This window comes from Strix aluco, chromosome 9, assembly GCF_031877795.1.
Source record: "Strix aluco isolate bStrAlu1 chromosome 9, bStrAlu1.hap1, whole genome shotgun sequence".
In the NCBI taxonomy this organism is placed as follows: domain Eukaryota; kingdom Metazoa; phylum Chordata; class Aves; order Strigiformes; family Strigidae; genus Strix; species Strix aluco.
In genome coordinates, this window is record NC_133939.1 from 29,102,769 (window position 1) to 29,119,454 (window position 16,686).

Below are 16,686 nucleotides of genomic sequence, written 5' to 3' on the forward strand. Positions count from 1 at the left end.
TTTTTTGGTGGTGGTGGTTGGGGGTGTGTGCGGGTGCGTGTGTGTGGGGGGGTTTGTTGGTTTGTTTGTTGAGGGTTTGGTTGGGTAGTTTTTTGGTGAAAATGGTCTCTTTATTTTGAAATTTTTAATTTCATAATTTGTAACAAAAATCACTAGCCACATGTTATACAACTAATTTTGAAGGACTGACACAGCTGCTAAGAAATGCAAAATAATTCTAATTAAGAGATATGGAAACAGAGTTTAACATCACCACTACCACATTAAAGGCAAATCAAAACTTCAGAGAATTACTTACATATAGTATTGACAGATATGATTCTTTTCTTTAAACACTTTGTTTTCCAAACAAAGAAATTCAATGGCTTTATTCTTGTCTGCTTCCAAGGCATTCTTTTCTTTTTCCACCATTTTAACTCTGTTTAACTAGACAAGACAGAGAGTCAGCGCTGACTTTACTGCTAGTACTACAGAAGAACAAACCATGAAGAGAAAAACCCCAGACCCTTCGTAGCACACATGTCTTCTGGGGTTATGATCTTCACCAATTACTTCTGCAAGGCAATTTAGATCTACAAGCTTTCTGAAATAACAGATCACCATTTCTGCAAAGACTGTCCTTCTAAGGCAATTCAAACTAATTTAAAACTGAAAAGGGATCCTACAGATGCTAGGAACAGCTCAGGCAGATCAAGGAAAATGTAGGTGAGAAATGAAGAGGAGTTACATATGGACAGTCTGTATATGTTATTTTCTAGATTTCAACCTTTTGACTAGCCCCTTTTAGGTTAATTCCTCCAACTATGTCTTTTGTTTTCCTTCCCAGCCTTTAAAACAAAGTCTGCAACATAACAGGATTTACCTAGGACACATCCAGTAAAAAGAACTTGGATGTTATTTAGTACTTTTAGAACTCAATGCATAAATAAAACGTTACGAAAGCAGGTTTTGCAATAGATCAACATAACTCAAGTCACAACTAATTTTTTTGTATTTTCAAGCATCCTCCTACAGCTGTGTGCGCATCACCTCGCCTCCCTCTTTTTCTCTCCGTTTTCTTAGCATATGAAAGGTTTCCCTGATACTTCTACTATCTGTGATTTAGCAATAGGAGTCAGGCAGATAAAAAACCCTACCTGGATATATTTAGATACAAGTAATCTGTTTCTCTATTCAGTCTGAGCAGCATTTAATGCATGCAGATATGATCAAAGAGTGTTCAGCAGGTAAAATCCCGTGTTCCAATGCAAGCATTCAAACCTTTGGGAATCGAAAGCCAACAGCATTCTTAAGTGTTTAAAAAAGGGCAACTGACCTTGACTGCCCATTTCTTTTAGAATTGAGAAACAGCAGATGCAATAAAGGTTACTCAAAATTTCTCTGTACTTCTCTTGTAGAGGAGTGCCAAATTTTAACCGAGTGTTTAAGTTTTTCTAAAAAATTCAATAGTGAAACACTGCAAGCTTGTACTTCTTATTTATAATTCAAACAAAACTTTCTGAGGCTCACCTTTTCTCCTCTCATTTCATTTAAAATCTCTACTCTGCGACACAGAGTTTTGATAGGATCTTTTAGTCGTGCAGATCCTATTAAGTCTTCTAAATATTCCAGCATGCCTTCATCATGTTCAGTCTGGCCTTTCGGTTTCATCATTGCAATTTGTTCAACTTCCCCCTTGGAAAAGAAAAGTTTGATGTTTTCTTTTCTTTGTGGTTTTTTTCCTGGGGAAAAGAGTTAGCATTCTGAAAAAATACAAACGTTTTTGGAATGCAGGTATGTGACCATATTGTAGCATGATAAAAAAAAGAACAAGATAACGCAGCAATCAAAAATGACTATTCAGAGTAGCAACAGATTTGGGAAAACAAAAGATCAAAATGAACAGAAATTTCCTCCAAGGAGTGCACGGTGGTGATGTGCACAAAAAGCAGTGTCTCTTCTGAAGCCAACGTTCGGGTCTAAACATTGCTTCATTTCTCTAATGATTCAAAATGTATTTCCCCAACCTAAAAAAAGAAGAGAATAAAGCATGCCCTCTAGGTCATGTAGCACACAATAGTCTTTAGGCAGCTTAATCAGGATTGAAGTCCCTGATGGGTTCTCTCTTTAGAAGACAGAAGGTCCATAAAATCACGTCTGATGGATGAACTGGACTTGTAATTCACATAAGTGAGACCTCCTTGTTGGAAAAAGAAAAACATTCTTTAATTATTAGGCTTCCTTCATTTAATTTTTGTTTATGTACAGCATTAACTTTAAATTATTAAGCTGAATAGTAACAATAATTTTATTTTTTAAAAAATAAGAATTATGAAAGATTAAACTGAGGTAATGACGAGGACTGTTCATTTTACTGATGCCATCATTAGCCAACAAAAAAAATCTACTATCAACATTTTATGCTTAGGAGAGAGTAGAAGAAAACGTTTCAAAATACAGATGATATTTTGTAAATTACATGGTCGTATATCAGTAGGTGAAGACACGAAATTGAATATACATGTATTAACATAGTATCTGGAGCGAGAATAAATGTGATAGATGCTGCAAAAAATAAGAGCACTTAAAAACTATTCAGCCTTCAAAAACCTGGATAGTTAGGTACATGACGAGACAATTTATTTGTAAAATCAATAGCCAACAGTGCAGAATACTGGTATTGGCCTTTGTGACTGGTTTTTAAACACATGAAATAACATGTTGGATTAAAGTCTTTAATTTAGTTTTGGACTTGACAAGATTTAAAAACAAAACAAAATTTATATTCCAGTATCCAAGCTATGTATGTAAAAAAAGCCTAAGCCTATACACACAGAGTGAAAACAGTGAAGAATTCAGTTGTCATTGTTGGCTGGTTGTTGAGCTTGAGCTGACAGCTAAGTCTCTACAAAAGCGTGGGTGAGGAAGAACCTCTCAAGAACATACAGAAGGAGGGGTGATTAAGGAGACTGCTGGAGAACCAGAAAGGACGGTCACAGGAGGCAACGAAGGGCAGGATTTCTAGGCAAGCACTGTAAATCAGACCTGTAACCAGCTATGAAACTCGAGGATAAGGTACTCCTGAACGCTAGCTAAGGAAACGATCAGAATTTTTGGCCAAAGTGATTTTACCCCCGTACTCAGTATGCAATGACACCTAGTGGCCCTCTGCTTCTCTTCCCATTAGTAAATACCGTCTGGCTGAGTAGAAAGGGAAAAAGCAAAAGTCTGCAAATTTTGCAAAATAAGACCTAGTATTTATTAAGATAAATCTTTCTTGCACGTAATTCCTTTGTCAGAGTAAAACAGAGGTGGTTTTTTTTTAATTTAAAATTCTAGAAGTTAAATACATCTAAGCTTTTATTTTCTAGTAATTACTGCTCCTAAAGTGTCAGCAGGCTCGAGGAGACAAAAAAATATCCCCCAACAACCGCATTCTTATGCATCTCGAAAAGCCAAACAACTAGTTTTCTAATAATTGCAGCTGTATTATATACAATTCCAATCACACATTTGCTCCTTTGCCACTAAAGTATGATTTCTCTATCAAAAGCCACTTGTCAGCAAGACACTGCTCCTGTGTAGGAAACTGTGTAACCTGAATTTCTGTGGAATTATCATAAATCTCTACTTCGTTTGTTCTTGCATTAAAGTACTTCCTCTGTTTACATCCAAGAAAAAAAACAATCACAGAAAAGATATTTAATTCAGGTGCTGAGCATCAAGCCTAAGAATTTTCTACACTCCATGTATATCCCTCAAGTGAGGTGCTGCTGTTAACCACAGAACTGCCCTGGATTTAACATGAGCACTGGAATTATGGACAAGCAAGGAATGTAAATCAACTGTTTTTATAATGAACTGGCTAAGTATAATTAACCATCTTTAAGTCACAACCATCTAAGGAAAGACAATAATGTACTTGTGAGGGTTCTCCATAGCTTACTAGTGTAATGGAATATAACTACAATATGTTTAATGATATAGTAAATAACTAATGAAATGTAATCCAATTGTATCTAATTCTATAACCTCATAAATTAAGAAATCAGGGATTTGGTTGTCTACATGGTAGATAAATACATCACCAGATGACCAGGAATTACTGGTGACTTCAGGTTAGGCCATATATACAATAACATTTTGAAAAGTTTAAGTGAATTGAGTACAGTTGAGAAGATAATGCACATGAACTTGTCAAGCTGGCTACTGCCAATTTTATATGCAATTCCTCTACTTCAGAGGCAAGCAGTATTAGAATTACATATTATTCATCTTACGTGAAGAGATGTAGATGGACTACCTACTTAAATTCTTGGATTCTTATCAAGGGTAAAAATTAAAATATTTAGAAACTATAAATAATAACAGAGTAATAAGAGTATTTAATATCATATAATATTTATATTATTTAGCAAGTTAATATATAAATCTGTTTAGTCCAGCCCTATCGTTAATGTTAAGAAGCTAAAAGGTTTCCAACTATTTTAATTGATAAAAGAGACTGAAAAAGTTGTACCTGCTCTTCTTGCAAGTAGTCATGACAACGTTTAACAGGGGAAAGACACATTTTACAACTGCATTCTGTTAAAACCTGACAGTCAATTTAACTGTTTCCTAACCATTTAACTGTGCTTATCACTTAACCCATTATTTGAATTATGTGGAAAAAAAAAAATACAACCTTGCTGATTTCTCTAGTAAAAGATCTTTCAAAATACGGACAGCATTTTTGAAAGTGAAACTAAGGCGGCAGCAGGCAGACATTTGTTGAAAAGAAAACATGCTTGGGCATGCTTAACATAGCTGTCACACCTAAACTTCAAAACTCTCAGAACAGACCACCAGGAAATCTCTTTAATTATTTGCCTCAGTTCTCCTAGTTCACAGGCATGAATTCATGAGAGGAGAGGGAGCACCGTGCAAAACAAAAGAGAAGTAAATCCTCTATTTAGTTGAGAAGACAATCAAAATGGATGTCAACACCAAGGTATCGGTGACACTGGCAGCCAGCTAACAACGAATGAAACATCCACAAAAGTTAAGTAATCATGGTATGAAAAAGCATCAAATATCCATGGAGCGTTTTGGGAAGGCTCTACATTCAGTGCAAGAACTCTAAATAGAATTACAAACCCAATTTCAGTTTCTGCATTGTTTGTGAAGTTGTCAACATCAGACTGAAGTTATCACTGGGATGCTGGCACATCTCTAGTAACAGCGTAGTCAACTCAAACACTGTACGATGAATGAACATCCATCTAAATAAGTTTCTACAGAATGCCTCAGCTTACCAGAAAATAACTGGTATACTCTACTAGAGAACACAAATTTATCTGTGGAGAAATTTCTATGCAGTAAAGTTAACTGACTGCTGTGGCAAATAATGAGAAACCTTGCTTGACAGCAGGCTACAAAGTTATAAAAAAAGGGCAAGAGCCATTCTCATATGAAGGCCATTTCCTCTAGTGAGAAGTATGAGGAGTAACTTCAAGGAAGTTGGAAGCTGGAGATTGTACCTTGCTTTGCACAGCAGAACTCTTGAGGAGGTGAATTATTTCACTGCCATGATATTTAAGATACTTTATCTAAATTTAAATTTCTATTATGCATAAGAGCAAAAACTTTAATGCAAGTAAATTGTAAAAGCCTTCAAAAACCAGTGTAAGAATTGCTCACCATAGAATTAACCATTTGAAATCAACGACTCAATAGAGGCAACTAGGAGAGGGTCAGCACAAGCCCAGGGTGAAGCAGCAGTGCAAACCACGCTAGCCAGGAGTGCCTGGACTTGTCCTGTGTGCTGCGTTCCAGCCCGTCAGGATGCCGTGGGTGGATGCCCAGAAAGATGTCTGATGAACTGACACAAGTGGCAACATCATCAGCATGTTCTACCACTATTTTAATGCTACCGGGCTGCCAAGTCAAAGGTCTATTTTGAGTTCTCTGCATTTCAGTAGAAGTTACACTTGCATCCTAGGGGTATTTTAAGAACGCTGTGCATTTAATGTAAGACATCTATTATAGGCAGAATTCATCAAATTTCAGACTGCGTTGCACACACTCTTCTGTAATTCGTGTTCGACTGCAGTTCTCATTAGGACCAGCACATCTCTAACAACGCAGGCTGCGTACTTCAATATAGCCACACTCCACTGCTGCATGTAACTTCTTAGAGCAGGTTTGTGAAGTGCAAGAATTTCACCTCCCATATAGCCCTCAAAAGGTGGGGCAATAAAAATTTTAAAAAACCCCATTACCTTATTTCTTAGCACTACTACTATTTACTCTAAAATTACACGTTCATTTCTGAAAACAGCTGATCCTCTTGGAACAAAAAGCTTTTCATGAGTTTATCCAATGTTTTCTGGCATATGAAGATTTGAATTTTAAACAAGGTTATCAAACTGCTTGATAAAGAAGAGTTTTGACCTACTCATTAAGCTGCCTTTTTGCAGCTCTTGCCACTAGTCTTGAAACAGGATTCTTACTACTCTTCGCTTCTGCAGGCAACTCCTGTTTGTTGCTCTTGGCAGACGGTAGCATTATGTTCCAGCAACCTTCTTTCACATCAAGAGTAGGGTCTGTGGACTGAAGCACTAATTCCAAAGCTAAGAAGTCTGAATGGCAAAATGCGCAAATCCCAAACCCAACATTATCCAGCCTCAAATGGTGACAAACTGTAGTCATCGGTCATCTGTGCTGGGCACAACAGTAGTTCAGGCTGTAATAATGCTGGAACTGGAATTACAGCGTTTCAGACTACAGCTGTCAGATTCCATTTTAAAATTCTGGTATGAAATGAGACAGGGCTAGCAAAAAGCCTTTGACATTAAAAGATTAACAACAGCAACCTTAAAACTCTTCATGACGAAACATTTCTTTGGTTGTGGAAACTTGCCTGCATTATGACTAGTTGTTTCTGGAGAACTTACAGAGAAAGATGTTTGCTTACCAATTACCACCTCCTCTTGTCATGCCTGAAAATTTGGGAAAAGATAACTTCTGAAGACAGTGTCTTGCAACACAATGAGTTTTGCCAACTAAACTTAATACAACACTTGCAGATCTACTTCATTAACGTTCCACAAAATCACTACGACAGCAAGTAGGTAAAAACAATTTTCCAGGATTTTGGGTTGTCATTTCATTTTTGGTGCCCTGATCTGAAGCTTTAAAATAGGAGTCCTGAAAACCTTGGGATAGGTTAGCATGATCCTATACAACCTAACAAATTGGACTAGCTTTTGAGTGTTAAACCCCACACGTTAAAAACACTTTTGAAGCACAGCAAAGCATGGGCACATTAAAACATATAACAAGAGAATTTTGTAGCTTGGAATCCAGTAGATGGACACATACTGCACTCTGTGGGGGAGTACTGGGTCGTCTGGGTGGTTTTTTGAGGGAAATTCTCTGTTGCAGTTGTGTTTTAGTTTTTAGAGGGGTTTTTGGTAGGTGAGCTCTTCCAACACCAGTCAAATTCAAAAGTGGAGTAACATAACATCTAGCTGGATTGAAATTTACATTCAGTTTTGCTCACGAGGAATAGTTTTAGAGTTCAGCCTAGAAGATGCAGTACTATTAGAAAAACCTGCAGTGTTTTTACACACAACTGAGAAACTTAGTGAGGCATTACCTTAGAGAGCAGGACATCCTACTTGTCTTAGTTTCCCACTTCAACTGTTGCAAGTAGAACACAAGAAATCTTCTGAACCCTTTGTGGAACTTCAGTGTGTTTTATCAATTGAATCCAGGCTTAAAAATCACACATTTTGTCAATACTGGTAAATTAGACAAATCCTTTATACAAGCTTTTCTTTTTATTTTCTCCATCTTTGAGGTGCTGGGCAGGAGGAAAGCCTTCTTACTTCAAGTTGTACAAAGGCAGCCTAATGCAAATAGGGAGGATGTCCTGTAATAGCCTGGGTATTTTCCTCTCAGAAGTCTCCTGAAGTTTCAACATTTGGATTTACCCCCTCACACCTAGATGTCAGATCTACCTAGCTGTGGTTCTGCATCGATACAAGATGATAGCCTCATCTCAGAACTCTTTTGTTACCAGCATTTGGAGTAATGGAAAGTAAAATAAGCCCAGCTAGTACAAGCTGTCCAATTTCTAATTCCTGCCTTGTAACAGAAGCGTTATGGCACTTGGAGGAAAAGCTGTCAGTGGGGTTATGGTCAAAATAGATAATATCGTTTCAGGATTACACAAAACTATTGTAAAATTTTAGATATGATGACTGTGACTGTAATATTTGGTATTTTTAAGGCAATCACAGCCTTTTTTAAAATTCAGAACAATATTTTATTAGTTTCACTGTAACGGTAGTATACTTTTGATAACATACTAGCTTTTAAGGCTTTTTAAACACCCATAAAAATAAGTTTTGTTAATGAGTCCAAAATCTCTGAGTGATGGTTGGGTATGAGTAGGCTATACTGTAATCCCAAGCGTAACACCTGTTACAGCACAATTACAGTCATCTTGTAACTTCTTAATACTGTCAATATGTATATTCAATTTGCTTACTAAATTAAGTTATTAAACAAATTACAGATTGCAACTTTACAGTATTATTACATAATTCTGTTGCATTTAAGTGATATGCAAATGTAGGCAGTGGTCAGAACATTGTTTCATTTAACTTTGTTAAGCATCACAAGCTTAACGGTCTTGTGATGTTTGTGACACAGTATTATTATATATGCACGCATAAAAAAAGTTTTCTTTTAAACATGTTGAATTTTAGATTAAAATGGCTTAAGTATGAGCCCTTTTTTGGGAACAAGTGTTATTTGAGTTACTCTGAAAATTCATACCACACTGAACTTCAGAACAATAGGGGTTTCTTTACATGCAGCAGGTGATCAATGGAACTTGTCCTTCAAGCACTGAACTGAAGCAAACAGCTGAGTTGCAGTCAGCATATCCAGACTGCTTCAAAAACAGTTGTAACAGCCACCTCTAACTCCAAGTTTTGTGGAGCGGTAGGCAAAATCTGTTATTGTTTGTCCTGTTGAAGAAGAATCCAATCTTGATCAATCCAAATTATAACTCAATTTCAATTTGTTTCTTAACTTTTTAATATGGAAGGCTAGACAGAACTGACCTGGCATAAGGCAAACTTCTCTTAATAATAGTAAAGTTTAGAAATTTTGATCTTATTTTATAGAACACAGCTGTATTTCAATTTCTTTCAAACGGTGAAGCATTTCTCCTAGAGCATGGGGGATACGGACAATAGATTTCACAAGTATTTCACCAGCCAGTTAGAGGAGTTGAAAATACTGCGCACACACCTCCTTGGCGTCACCAGCAAAAGGAAGAGCAATGGCTTATGCTGCCAGTAGAATGACACCAGTGGCACCATGGATTTGCTCGAAGGAGAAACCACATTAAAACATTTAGAATGTTTACTATAAATCTGTTTTTCTACAGAGATTTAAAAGATAGAATATCCAAGACTAATTGTGGGAAACTCCAATTATTGTTTTTCCTTCTTTGGTCCTCTAGCCTAACCCGCTTCTGAACACTGACATTAGAACTAGCACTAATACTAAATTACTACTACTAAGGTTTAGGCTCTTTTGTAATGCAGCTCTAATTCTACATGTTTGACAGAACTTGTAACTGCTGCAGAAGTCACTGGGGAGTAAAATTAGAGGAAAAGTAGTAATGAATATCAACCTGTCATATCACTTGATAAGTGCTAGCTTGGAAGTTGTATAATTCTTAGTTTCTGCATCTCACACTAGTTGCCTCAACGTTGTTTTTTTTTTTTTTTCCTGGGTATTTTGTGTAACCAGTTTCTTGAGAATTTAAAAAGGCACCCGAAATGCATTTTTATTTTATGTAAGCCACTAGGCAGCTATGTGGGACGAGTCTTTCCATTTCCCTGTATGCTACTTGCACTGGTTTTAACCCCTCTCCCATTTTTTATTTTTCTTATATTGAACTAGCATGACAGTGCTCACACTTCACATTTTAGTTTTTACTTTATCAAAATGATAGCTCTCACTTTTTAAGCAGAAGTACAGTAAGGAATGGCAAAAATAAGTACTGAATTTGTGTATCTTCATTTTCCAGAATGATAATTTCTTTATTTTGAGAGTGAGCCCATACTCCCCTTCTTCATGTAAAGTTTTGACTATGAATTCCAATTCTACACACATGGGCACTGGAAGCTATGTACAAAGATAACCAATATTCCTGTAACCTTATTCTCCTTCTCCTGGAAACGCAGCTGTAATACAGCTCTTGTTGTAAGCCACAAGAGGTTTTGGGGTTTTTTTTCCAATTCCCTGTTATTGCTGCTTTACTTAATGCCTGCAGTTATATCTCATTTCTACGCTTCAGTTTTACCAGATGGCAAACATACAGGAGGGGAGAAAGTATCAAATACTCAACTTCATGCTCTGCCTTCCAAGAAAAGTGTTACAAGTTAGGTGGGAAATCAAGAAAGTCAAATAAGTAATAAATGCACATACACAAATCTACAAGGCCACTACTGTCCAAAGATGAGGAAAAACTTAAGAGTTAGCCTGTTATACAACATTCAGTTGTTTGCACAAAACTACTATTCTGCATTCTGGAAATAATTTAAAAGTAGCCTTTGTCAAGCTGTTTGCACATCTGTCTAATTTTAGAAGCTTTCTTGAGGACATTCTTGTATTTAATACAAGAATACAAATTGAGTGCAAATCTAGAGTCACTTTGGAATTTAAGTGGGTTATTGTCAAACTCAACCTACAATGTTTGACTTAAGATTATTGGTATGTTCTAATTAAACTATTTAGCCAATCACTTTAAATTACACACTGCCCGTAAAAAAGTGCTTTTCTCCACTTTCTGTATTTCCCTATTTTTCTGAAGAAAGCTTAAACAACCATTGGTTACAATGTTATGTTGCAATTTGCAAAATAAAAGTCACGCGAATTGCCAACGTAAGTTTCCTGATAATGTAAGAGAATTCATTTTGAAACTGCACATAGACATATTAGCATATCTTATGCTGCTCTGTATTCACTTCGGCATAAAGCGTAATATTTGAACAGTGAAAACGATTCTGCACTCTACGAATCAGTGTGAGGCTTCTATGTTTACATAATATTTTTTTCAGAGAATATGGTTTTACTTAATTATATTATCACACTTGTTTTAATTCTTCCTACCACTTCAGCTCAGCTGTCCTTGACCTTTCTCGAACAAACCTCTCTTCAACCCTGATGTTGGCAGCATAGATCTCCATTTATAATCCCAGTAGAGCTTTTCAGCTTGAGCTCCACTCAGTGCTTTAGCTCAAATGTTGGTGTGCCTCATTAGGAAAGCAGACCTCAACAATTGGGAACTTCTGGCTTATCTCAAAGTGAGAAGAAAATCTGCTCTCCCTCATTTCCTCTCCAATACACTGAAAGAGTGACTCCTACATTATTTCCACAAAGCAGCAGGTGAAAAACTTGACTAAACTTCCTTTCTGGCAACATAATATTGCCATAGGATAGAATTTGGTACATTACAAAATGACATCCCAATCAGTTACAAAAATATATACACATAAAATCACTGTAGTTGTTTATACTTGCTTAAGTTTATACAAGAATATTTTAAAGTCTACCAAACACATTTAAGTGAAATACTACTGTAATTAGTACAATAATCTACTTTTCAATTTGTTTGAAAGTAGATTCTAAAGTAAACTGAAATCAACTGATAGAAGTCTGCTCCCATGATATCATCCTTTAGTACAAAATTAATTCCAAGTCTTGTGCCATTTATTACTATTTCTACAATATTCATTTGCAAAGACCCTGAATGGGAGTTACCAGCAAAACTCCACTTTCTTTTTAAAAAGTTTGTATTAACTATACTTCTCTTACCTTGAAAGACTGCAAAAGCCAATTTCAGCGGCGTTACTGGTTGCTGGCCGGTTTGCTTTGCTCCCCAGACCTGCCCACCACCCTGCAATGTCCAAAAGCGACACCCCTTCAAGTGCTCCCCATTTATTTAGTAATTCCTTAGAGGCAAACCAACCAGGATAAAGAGGCTGAGATTTTTCCTGGCCTCAAGGTTAACCTGGTCAGAGGAGTCACTACTGAGCAGCAGCAGACATACTTACCTCTGAGTTTTGTCCAGCCAGGTCAGCACACCAAACCCACCCAAGTTCTCTGTGTATGCACACTGATGTTCCAAGTAAGTCTTTTGAGAAAAGCTAAGTTATTTTATTTGTTGTTTTTTACAGATATACAAGTTACTGAACCTGGGGCATTAGGTGTGGAAGACAGAAAAACAGCAGCAAGATGCTAGATTTTACCAGAATGCTTAGCATACTTTTTTTTAAGTGACAAGATGAGTTTTTTCCTGTTGCAGTTTCAGGCTGTGGCAAGCTCATTAAAAATGCACTGAACAGTTGTCTATTCTTAAAGTACTAAAAGCATATAGCAATTTATTACAAACATGAAATATGTAGTGTTAGAACTTAAGGATCACAAAAGTGACAAACTCCTCCTGTTAAATGCTGGCAATATCCCATTGTAACCAGAACCATTTTTAAACAAGATTTTTTTCAATTAACTAGCTGAAGCACAGAATTTGTAATTCTTCTGTAACTACCCCATTAGTATTACATATTCTGTTTCTCCACAGGTGTTTTTTGTAGTGTCACTCACAAAAGTCCTCAGTAGTTTGATTTTAATATTTTCAGTGTGGCATCAGCAGAAATACCTGTATCATGCCCTACCCAACTTTTACAAAATTCAGTCTGGCCTAAGCTTTCAAATTTTATCCTAAAAGGCACCAAAATCCGCTAGGTCAGAAAAAGACTGCAAAATAGGGGGTGAAGTGGGGAGAAGAAACCAAAAAAATAAGACAGTGCTCTAAAAAGCAAATATTTTCCACTGAGTAATGCTAAATATGCTAGCAAGATATAATCAAGTATCTAAAGGTTTTGTCACTACATGTAGGACATGTTTTCTTACAACTTTTTCTTTAGTACCAACTAGTGACTATTCCGTCACACACCAAAACCTGAATTTCCTAACGCTCAATTAACTTTTTTGCCCAAAATCTATAGTATAAGTGAAATATTTTAATCACACCCTATTGACATAGTCAAAAATCAAGGAGATTTAGAACTTATTTTAAATGAGAAATTATTTTGTATCAGATTAAACTCAGGGTAGCCTATTTTAGTTTTAGCTATAACAAGAGATGAGTAAAAGCTAAGCCACAGGTTTATTTATCCCAACAATTTTAAATAACTTGATTTGAAAAGCATTAGGGGAAAAAAAGACAATCATGACAGTAGTTCACAGCCTTAGACTTCTGACATGGTCTCATTTACTTCTAACTATAGTTTTTAGTATTTGGGTTTTGAAGTTCTGCTGTCATTATGTGGAAAATATTGCTGTATTTCACAACTGGAAAGTACTCAGCTTTGAATTGCTACATCAGTAGATTTCACTTTAAAAAGGTGCAAAACCTGATGTGAAAAGAGAAAGGGCCTTGCCTCAGTCAGAAAGACTAAAGAAACAGAAATCTCAGTGCAGTTTCCTCTGCTGTTCATTATAATACATTACCCACAAAGAGTCTTGTGGAATGAAAGAAAAAAAAAATAATGGTGGCAACCATTGTTTTATGCCTTGATATTGGTTATACCTCCCCCTTATTTCCCATTGTACAGGTGGAAAGCATGAAACTCGAGCTTTTAGGAAAAAGTATGTTCTCCTCATTGATAACTTCCTAGGAAACAATTAATGGGAGAAGAAAACAAATCGCATTTGGGGGAAAAAAAATAAAATAAATTTAAAAAGCTTAGCAATACTCCCTCCCAAATGTTCCCTTCCCCTCATCCCAGTGGTAAAAAGGCATGCTCCCTAACACTGAGCTCAGATATCTCTGCACCATAATTTCTACCTGGCTTAATCTTTGACTCTGCATTCTCTCCCTTTTAGAAATTTTGCTAAAATGGTATTTCAGAACAACTGTATAGAAAAAAAAGAGTGTATTTACTATAGTTGTTTTGTCAGAGGTACTTTTCAGTCCATCTTGAAACAGAAAATACAGGAATCAAGTGTTGGAGGGAATAATTAATTGGCATGGAGACTTCAAAACATATATATCCTCTTTTTGTGGGTGTAACTGTAAAAAAGGACTGCATGAAAAGGCTTGAGGAAGTGAAGCAAGCACAGCGACCTATCTAGAACGGGGTTTTTTTTTTTTAGAGGGGAACTGGAAGCTCCTTTGACAGAAACAGGTCTAAAATAAACTCTATTGAAAATTTCAGACTTTGGGAGGCTCCCACTGTTCACTAATTTTCTAGGCCATGATCCTTCAGAGTAAATTTGGGACCTGTTAGTAATAGTAGTGAAATGGCAGATACAGTTACTCAATTGAATTAATATTTAAATACTTCCATCATGTAACTTTAACTCATTTTAAATAATTGTTTGACACCTGGCAAAATTCTCCATTATTATTTAAAAACTAGAAAAAAATTAGTGTGATTCCCTTCAGCCTGTCTTTTAAACAGCAAACAGATGCCATCAAGCCTTAAAATTTTAAGGTCAAATGTGAATATAAATATGATATTATATTGACAAATTCTATTATTATTTTTACAGTATGGGTTGTAAACTGTAGCTTTTAAAAACATAGCTTGAATTGGCTATAAACCTGCCATTCTTTGAGTCCTCTACAGTTGTTAAACAAGTATAAACAAAAAGTACACTTCATGTGTTTTTTCTTGCACTCCATTTTTATGCACAGTTAATTTTTATATATATACTTCTCCAGTAAAACCATGTCTATATATGAGAGCCACAGATAACACAGCAGTAGAATCATTAAGATTTAAGGTAATATTGATGCACTTTTATCCAAAGTGTAAACAAGGTGCTGAATCTCTGCCACGCTTAAGCAGCACAATAATATTGGGGTTTAAGGTTTATTTTACTACACCAATATTTACGTGCTGCTAGGGCGGAACAAGTATGACAATTCTTCTATTCATCCACGTGTCAGGAACACAGATTTGTTAATAAAAAAATGTATATTAGTATCTTCAACTGTTTCTCTTCCTTAAATTTCTAAAGCAGCAAATAATGATTCGCATCTTTATTAGAGCATGCAAACCATGATGTGCTGCTAGAGTACTTTAAGGCCTCAAATACAAGACTTAAAACCTAGACAGTATTTTTTATAACTGTAACTGGAAATATAGCTTTACTTAAAATTGGTTTTATTCATACACCAACCTGTAAAATTAAGAACCTGTTATGGTCCAGATCAATTCCATGGCTTCGGAGAAGAATACCAACATCTTTGAATGTCTTTTTCTTTCCATTGATGTTGTAGACAGAAGAATTATCTCTATAAGCAGTTCTAGATACACAAAAATTGCTGTTGGGAATGACTTCGTAATCATCTCCTTCCTGTTTTGAGGAAAAACAAAGCCAGAAAAACAATCACTATATCACAGGTTTACCTCATTTCACAATTAAGCACAGAAGTTTTATCATGTTCAGGTTTTAAGTCAACTGCACTCTGGGGTCTAGCAAAAGTGGGAACTGTCTTAAAGCTGCATATATAAAAAAAAAAAAAAAAAAAAGAAAAAAATCCCCAAAAAACCTAGAGAACTGGACAAAGAACAGCCCAAATTGTTTAAACCGAATGGCCTTCATATTATGCCTTTTCTACCTCTAATACAAGCTATTGCTTTGAAAATACTTAATTTATTCTCTTTCCCACTGCTTCAAATCACAAAGGAAAAGGCCTACTTCAAATTTAAAGTGGCTGTGCTATTCCACCCTTTAAATTTTAGCTTAGGAAATCTTGAATGACTTAACTACTGTTTGCATTTTAAACTCCTCTTTTATAGTACTAGGAAAAGGAGTTACTTTTAGCTGACTAGTTCTAAAGAGAAACTGTAGAAGATAAAAAAGCAAAACATTAAAGATGTGACAAATATGACATCATCAGCTTCAAAAGAGATCTCAGACTCACCTACAAAGCAGTAACTAAAATAAAGCTGGTACTGTACTTTAAAAAGTTAAAATTGATGCATGCTTCTTGTAAAGACTTAAACTGGCCTACCACTTTCCTAGACTAACCCCCAAGAGCATAATCAAATTGGTATCTAGTATATGCACAAGTTTTTTAGATCATAAAGTTAGCTCCTAGATGTTAATACAAAGTGAAAAATAAAAACTAGTAAATTTAATAATTTTTGAATCTGGTTATTATAAATACAAGCACAAGGCATGTGTGTATGTACATCAAGTCAAAGAAAAAAAAATCTGTCTTTAGAACAGTTCCTTCAAAGACTATACATATTGTCACTTTATTAACACAATTTTTTGAAATTTCAATGTACATTTCCCACTATTTTGACTGACCCCAAACTCAACAGTTAATACTTCAGCTAGGATGTGTGCACAAAAATTAAATTTAAATGAAGAGAAATAAATTCCTTGCACTGTAATTGCAATAAATCGACAAAAATGTCCAGTTTTTATCAGTGCATTAAGTGGCAAGCAAAATAAATATTTTTTTAATTTGCCAACAATTTTTATTTCATTCAAACAAAATATCAAATTCAAAAAACATTTAGTGGTAGGATGTGAGGTCTGGAATTTTTGATGCAAAATCTGTTTTAAAATTGCAGGCATGTTTACAGTATATAAAGTGTACATAAGAAAGTTTCA

The 16,686-nt window shown here is 35.6% G+C and overlaps 1 protein-coding gene across 3 annotated transcripts in view; it reads right to left on the reverse strand.

The window, feature by feature from the left end:
* Positions 1 to 16,686, reverse strand: part of SMC4 (structural maintenance of chromosomes 4) — a 40,846-nt gene that overhangs the window by 19,071 nt on the left and 5,089 nt on the right. For all 3 annotated transcript variants that reach the window (XM_074834343.1, XM_074834340.1, XM_074834341.1), the window contains exons 5-7: positions 15,238 to 15,414; positions 1,510 to 1,674; positions 299 to 426 (exon numbers count right to left, since the gene is read on the reverse strand). In XM_074834343.1, coding sequence (XP_074690444.1) covers positions 299 to 426; positions 1,510 to 1,674; positions 15,238 to 15,414 — 470 coding nt within the window. The remainder of the gene's footprint in view (positions 1 to 298; positions 427 to 1,509; positions 1,675 to 15,237; positions 15,415 to 16,686) is intronic.